A 7,072-nucleotide genomic window follows, 5' to 3' on the forward strand; every position below is an offset into this window, starting at 1 on the left:
TTTCTTTTTTAGTGTAGTTAAATAAATTGACGAAATGCACTAAACATTTTTGGGACAGACATAAGCAATATGGGAAAGATATTCCATTAAAAAAAAAAAATATTAAAACCATACCAACATTTTAATGTATGTAAAACCACACACATTAAATTATCTAAGATAACCCATGTAGAAAACCAAATAAAAAGAAGTTTCTGAAGCAAAACATGCTTCAGGTGATATAGGTGACATTTTTTTCCTATTAAAACTGAATGAAAGAATACAAAATTTGAGAAAACTCAATATTTTAATATATAAAGTATTAGGTATCTATATTTCTCTAGGGTTTAAAACATAAAAGTCTTTTATATTAGATCCAAGGGGTTGTTCAGTGCAGGAGGCAAGTTTGGAGAGCGGGATTCCTCGTCCAGTAAAACCAAGTCTTCAACATCCCGTCCACAGTATTTCCTCTTGCATATTCTTACCACTACTTTCTTTTTCAGAAAAAGTTTGATTGCCTCCCGAGAAGCCACAGCTTTAGCATTTTCCTTTGTTTTCCCACAACCCATTCCTAGGTAGACAGCCTGGCACCTTAATTCACACACTATGTTTTCCAGAGAGGTCTTATTTTGAGGCAAATCCGCCAATTCCTTCAGAGGTACAAAAGCAATGTCCAAAGTAGATTTTAAAGACTCAATAGAATTGCCCAGAAGCTCTGAATGGTTGAGGTTAGGGCCAAATCCTCCCGCAGAAACCAGCTTCCAGGCTACGGTCTTGTAGAGTCTGTTGAAGAATGACTGGCGCCCCTTAATGTCTTCAGAGGTCAGTCGGCGAGGTACGTTTATGGTATTCACACTGGACTGTAACTGACCTTTCACCGTTTGTTGATTACATTCACGGCTATTTCTTCTTTCCTGAGTAGCAGGTTGGTAATAGCCTGCATCTGTCCTTTGTGCGTCACTACAGGAGGTCACCACATTACTAGGCTGGCCCGCTGTTTTCATACATGTGCCATCAGCAGATCTTTGCTTCTTGAAATGTTCGTCCTCTATCCCTTCTGCAAATAAAATAAAAAATAAGAACCATTATTGTTTAAGAACATATTGATCTTTTAAGGTGACCAATTAACCAATTTTATTTTGCTTTCCGGATTAACGTATAAGACATTGCACATTTTCTCTACAACACATTTGCTGCATTAGCGCCAATTAGGTAATGTTTGGGTTTCACCCTAGAAACCCTTTCAAAAGGGAAAAATACCTTGTTAAAAATGAAGAATTGTCACACTTTTCTAAAACTGTTAGGTATAAGTTAGATATGACTAAAATTATCCTCCCTAAACTCTACTAAGTTAGTAATTGCTGTGAAAATTAACACATAGGGGTAAAGGTATCAAGCGGAGTTTTCCGGCGGGTTTGAAAAGTGGAGATGCCGCCTATAGCAACCAATCAGATTCTAGCTGTCATTTTGTAGAATGCACTAAATAAATTATAGCTAGAATCTGATTGGTTTTTCAAACCCACCGGAAAACTTGAAACATTTACCCCCTATCCTCTACTTGGCTGAAATCACACAAAAAGCTCTTTTATGACAAATTTAGGGCTTTTTGTGCCAGACACATTTTGCACAATCAGATTTCTAGCAGACTCTAAAATGTATGATCTATACCTTTTCTCCTCCTAATGTATGAATTTATTAATGAAGCTCAGTGGGGAAATACACCAATCCAATCACAATGATTTGAAGTGACAAGTGAATTTACCAATTAAACAATATGGAGGAGAACTGGTGACATTTGGACACTTGTAGTAAAAGAACATGTCAGCTTTTTAGTGTGACAGCTCCAGGGAGGGTAGGTTCAGTTATTGGGTTTAGGGGCTTATTCATTTGAGGACCTGGCGCATACACACTGCTTCTCAGACAGAACAGTAATATTTGTAATTAGGTGCCATAGTATTTCAGAGCATCTCAGAACAGACTCGCTAAGTAAATTAAGTTGATGCTCCTGACAACAGTTCAATTCAGGCCTAGTATTTGATCCAGTAGAGAATTCAAACACACAAACTATGCTAACAGTGTAATTTACTAAAGACTGATCAAAGGGCTTTCCAAGTTTTGTTAGTTAGAACTAATCTATGTATATCTAACAAAGTGGTTCTCCTAGAAATAGTGTTTTATAGGTCTTTAATAAATGCTAGGCGTCAATAGCTGTAATAGCATACACTCTGTGTGTGCGTTGTCAAGTGGCAAAAACTGCACAATTGAAGCGGGGTTGATGGTAGGCTTACAAGCATAAGACACAGTAATATTTCTTTATAATTAGATTACCAACACCCGTATACACCCTGGAAAAATACATACTTATAAAAAATAAGTAATTGACATGAATTAGTGAATTTACTATTTAACACACATTTAATCACTCAAAATTATATTAAAGTCCTTATGTTTCATATCTATGTTCTGCTAACCATTGCTACTTGCAATCCCTCTTTTCTTCACCTTGGAAACCAGTTCATCTCGTGTTGTGCGGACTGGTGCATCAATCACCTTTATAGTTTCTGCCATTTTAAGCACTTTTTCCATAACAGGATGGGGATAACTGTAATAAAAATATAAAAAAAAGACTTAAAATAATGCAATAATGATTGAGAACTTAATATAACATAGGTTTCTATTTAGCTTAATTAACATAGGACTGAGCACTGCAAATAGAGACAATTCTTAAGAAATGAAAGTAGTAAGATCAAAACTGAAACAAAGCTGTTGCAACACTACTGGGGAGAGGGATGTCTGGCATGCAAACCCTGCATTTTTTTAAGGCAGTTAGTGATGATCAGCAAAACATAGGACGTCCCAAATTTAGTGTTTGATAAGCCAAAATGTTGCAATACAAATCAATGTAATCCTAAATCACTGAATCAATTGTTCCCAGACTGATTTCCAAAGAGTAAAGCTAGGTACACACTACACGGTTTTCGTCCAATAATCGGCTCAATCAGCAGACATACGACCGCTCGTTTAAAAGTCGGGTCAGCGTGTGCAGTGACACGATGGTTGAAAGTCTGCCCAAATGGACGATTGTCGCCTCATTTGGTTGGTCGTACCGTTTAATATTTTCGTTCCACTCTCGTTTCCGCTGGGTAGTGTGTATAAACTTCCAGCCGATCCACAACAGTGAGTACGAAATTACAGTCATTGCTCACGACAACATGGCTGTAAAAAGTCGCTAAAGGGACGTCCGCTCTTCCCTTTATCGTCCTAAACAAGGCTAGTGTGTATGCAGTCCATGGACCGAGCGATCGGACCATCGGTCGCATGTAAAATCATCGACATAAAAAGTTGGTGGAAAATTCTGTAGTGTGTACCCAGCTTAAATAACACAACATGTACAGCCAGGATGGCTCAAAAAAACAATGTATGGCCACAGAGGTCAAGTGACAGTTCCTATTGTGTACACATGGGCTGTGGGACACACTAAACCCCATGACTGGGTGGCACATTCCGACCCTTGAAATAAGTACAGTATGGATGTCACAGTACAACCACTGGTTGACAGAAGGTGGCACAGCATTACCTACTGCACAGACACATGGTGTCACATCATACCCTATGTGAAGTACACAAGGACACTGTATATTCACACTATAATGACTGGTCGCCGTCCCCAGGCGCACGGCGTCGGCTGGGCCATTACCCGTCTCCTCACACACTTACCGGCACCCGGTAAAGACATGGTTACACCACACCATGGAGTAGGCGATCAGCCGGTCCAGGCCCTTGTGGTTGGAGTCGAGATTTTGCGGCAATTCTCCGACCACGCAGAAGTCACTCATGTTCCGCAGAATGAACTCTCTACGGTGCCGCCACAGCTTGTCCGTCTCACACGCCCCCCGTAAGCTCTCCGCCCAGGCGGCGGTCTCCCGATTCTGGCTCAGGAACTCGGACACCTCATCCTCCGTCGCCATGCCCTTATTAGGGGGGAGCAGTATCCAGGCGCCGCGGACTCCGGGACTACTAAGTCAAAATCTTCAAAACTCCAGAATCAGCTACCGTCAGCTGTAAGTCACCGCCCCTCATTGTTACATCACATTACTTCCGTTACCTGCACGTGACCCAACCAATGCGCCGCGGCGCCATCTTTGATATGGGAAAAAATAAAACAATATAATTTTTCCGTTAGACCGGGACTCCGTATTATTTCCTCTTTAGCCTTATCAGCGGTCTATCATATATACTAGCAATGTCGTTTTATTGTTACTGACAATGCTCTGGAGATGCCGAAGTAGTTTGTGAAAAATAACCAGGGACACTTTTGTTCTGCAAAGTAAAAGCCGAGGAGAAAAGACTTGGGCTGTGTACACTTTTTGGGGGAGTGGCTGTGTAATTTAGTGGGTGTGAATGTATCTGTACACAGCCCTGCAACATAACCTGTTTCAACAGGTACAAAATGCTCTGCTGCGGAACTTCCCACTTAAAGCTGCACTGTCTTCTATATGTAATATTTTACTATCTCTCCCTAATTGATGCAGTAATTTTCCCATGAGGATTCTCGTTCCTATTCAGCGCTGTAATACAGAACCGGCAAATCAATTGGGTGAAGCTGAGCGGGAGGACCAATCACAAGTGCAGTCTTGTTATAGTGGTCTGCTATTGGTCCGCTTCCAACCCTTTATTGGCTGGAGCTGTAAGTGGAGAGGCCAGGGAGCATCAGGAAGAACAGCTATACAGAGGGGGCATCTTAGTAAAATCTTTTACTAGGTGATAGTGCAGCTTTTATTTACTATAGCAGTTACTTGTACTGAATTAAAGAGGTACTCAAATTATTACTTTTTTTTGCTTAATTGTGTTAGTACAGGGGAATGCATATGTTAGACATAGTTTTCTCATATTTGCCAACTTTTCCTGGTTGGCTTCAGGGAGATCCCAGGGGAGGTGGACGTGCAGGGGTGAGGCTTGATGAATTGCATCATTTTAGCCCCGCCTCCTCAATGATTTTTACAATTTTGGCCAATTACAGCAGGGGCTAAGATGATGCGATATTTGCGTCATTAAGACCCCCCCTGCCACTTATCTATTGCAGGGGCGAGAACCGGGAGGTCTCCCAGAAATGCGGGAGTCTCCCGGACAATCCGGGAGAGTAGACAACTATGCGTTAAAGAAAAGCAGCTAATGAATCTCTAGAGACTGAAGTGTCTTTTACATTTCTGTCTCCATTACTGAAGTCATGTTGTCTTACCTGTCAGTCTTTGATTAAATTTTGGTCTCCATGAAAATGGCCACCTCCATAGGCATCAATACATGGACATAGGACACAATTTCTGAACTGTGTCATTATGCCACAGATGGCGAAGCCAACCATGTCTTGTACTGGCTCAGCATCAGGGAGAATGCCAGACACTTCAGGGAGTGAGGGAGATCACCCCTATTTCAGGGAGTCTCCCTGACATTCAGGGAGAGTTGGCAAGTATGAGTTTTCTGTTATCTGTATGCATTCTGTCAGCAAAGTTGGGGAGTTTTGTCTGTCATTTCTCTTTAATAATATTTATGGACCTTTCGTGACCTGGTCCTACCCTATTAATTTATGCACACATTTTTCCACTATACCACACACACAAACTTGTATTGTGAGAGTATTACATATCAGTTGATTGCCATGATAGATCTGGGAGGAGATAAAGAGATTATGAGGAAGTGAAACAAAACTGATTAAATACTGAATAGTGAGTTCTGAAAGCAGATTTACTAATACCAACACTTAAACTAGGTAAAGTTCAATTTAGAATAATTATAATAAATTATAATTTTACATGTTCATCTCTTAATATTTACATTAGATACATATAAAGGCAAATAAAAAAAAAAAAAAGGGTTAGAATCCCACTAATTTATTGATGAGAACTGTGTTTTTTTAAAAACACAATTCAGCAAAGGTATCTGCAATAGCAAATTAAGTGGGAAGAGCAGCAGCAGATCATCTTGTACCAGGTGTAGGGGTCTGTCTGTATTATTCTAACACTGAAAAATAGTAAATGGAATATAAGTAAAGGCAGATGTACAGTAAACATTAAAAAAAGAAGACATTTGATGCTTGTTTTTTTCGACCAGGATTTTTTTTTAAAGAAGAATAAAAGGTAAGGAAAAGAGGAATGGAGTGAGTAGAGGGTGGAGAGGTTACATCTTGGACAATGAAACATCATTAGAAAATTATAATCTCAGAATGAGTTTCCTCGCAGTGTGTCCAGCCACATGACAGTCAACGTTGATGATAGGAGTAAAGCAGACTTAGGGGTATAGTTACTAAACTGGGGGTTTGAAAAAGTGGAGATGTTGCCTATAGCAACCAATCAGATTATAGCTGTCATTTTGTAGAGTGTACTAAATAAATGACAGATAGAATCTGATTGGTTGCTATAGGCAACATCTCCACTTTTTCATACCAGCAGTTTATTGTTTTTCTTTCTCAGACCAAATGAACGATGACCATTTGTTGTATAGTAACAAAGGTCCTGGAGGGAATGTTTTAGTAATGAATATAGAATTTTGGCAGAATATCTATTTTAACTGAGGTAATTCCACCAATTCACAAAATGAATAATTTATTCGGTATTAAACCTGATGGTATTGGAACAGCTTTTGCTGAAGCTGGCTCCCGAGATCTGAGAGTGGGTGGCAGATGGTAACCCAGATATACAAGAGCAATCAGCATGGCTGGTGGATAATTAATAGCCAACCGGCCTAGGTGATGAGGATCCACCAGGCATGACAGTGGATCAACTCTGCACTTTATCTGAGGTCTTGACATGCCACCATCAGTATATGCATGTCATGCCATCCCTCAGCGCACCCCAGCGGCACCTAACGCACCACCAAGGAGATGGGACTCGGATGCATCCATCACTTTGGTTTGCCCCTACTTGGTCCAGAGATCTTGATTGGTATGGAACCACATGGACTGCTGTGTAGGGGCACCAGTCATTGCTATTCCAGTAAGTATCTGTGGATAGTGTGGTCAACTATGACACTGGATCCAACTAAGCATTAGCTCTGGCATCCATAGATGGCCCAGGAACTGATGCATATTTTTAGCAGG

General features: G+C 40.5%; 1 protein-coding gene across 2 annotated transcripts; it reads right to left on the reverse strand.

Moving 5' to 3' along the window:
- Positions 1-267: 267 nt before the first annotated feature.
- On the reverse strand, positions 268-4,298 carry CDKN2AIP (CDKN2A interacting protein). Of its 2 annotated transcripts, none has more exons than XM_075197232.1 (3): positions 3,697-4,295; positions 2,451-2,581; positions 268-1,036 (listed from the first exon to the last, which is right to left on the reverse strand). In XM_075197232.1, exons 1-3 carry the CDS (start codon positions 3,945-3,947, stop codon positions 345-347), a joined length of 1,074 nt encoding a protein of 357 aa, XP_075053333.1. In that variant the 5' UTR covers positions 3,948-4,295; the 3' UTR covers positions 268-344. The 2 variants fall into 2 exon arrangements, with proteins under 2 accessions (XP_075053333.1, XP_075053342.1); XM_075197241.1 differs by having other exon boundaries at positions 902-1,036; positions 2,482-2,581; positions 3,697-4,298.
- Positions 4,299-7,072: the final 2,774 nt, after the last annotated feature.

Source organism: Mixophyes fleayi, chromosome 1, assembly GCF_038048845.1.
Source record: "Mixophyes fleayi isolate aMixFle1 chromosome 1, aMixFle1.hap1, whole genome shotgun sequence".
Classification (NCBI taxonomy): domain Eukaryota; kingdom Metazoa; phylum Chordata; class Amphibia; order Anura; family Limnodynastidae; genus Mixophyes; species Mixophyes fleayi.

What these genes read in the sequence shown, in the direction of transcription:
- CDKN2AIP (XM_075197232.1), bottom strand. Translation starts at nt 3,947, where the DNA reads ATGGCGACGGAGGATGAGGTGTCCGAGTTCCTGAGCCAGAATCGGGAG. An exon ending in CATGTCTTTACCGGGTGCCG is followed by an intron (nt 2,582 to 3,696) that starts GTAAGTGTGTGA and finishes TTTTTATTACAG; the next exon opens with TTATCCCCATCCTGTTATGG. An exon ending in AGGGATTGCAAGTAGCAATG is followed by an intron (nt 1,037 to 2,450) that starts GTTAGCAGAACA and finishes TTTTATTTGCAG; the next exon opens with AAGGGATAGAGGACGAACAT.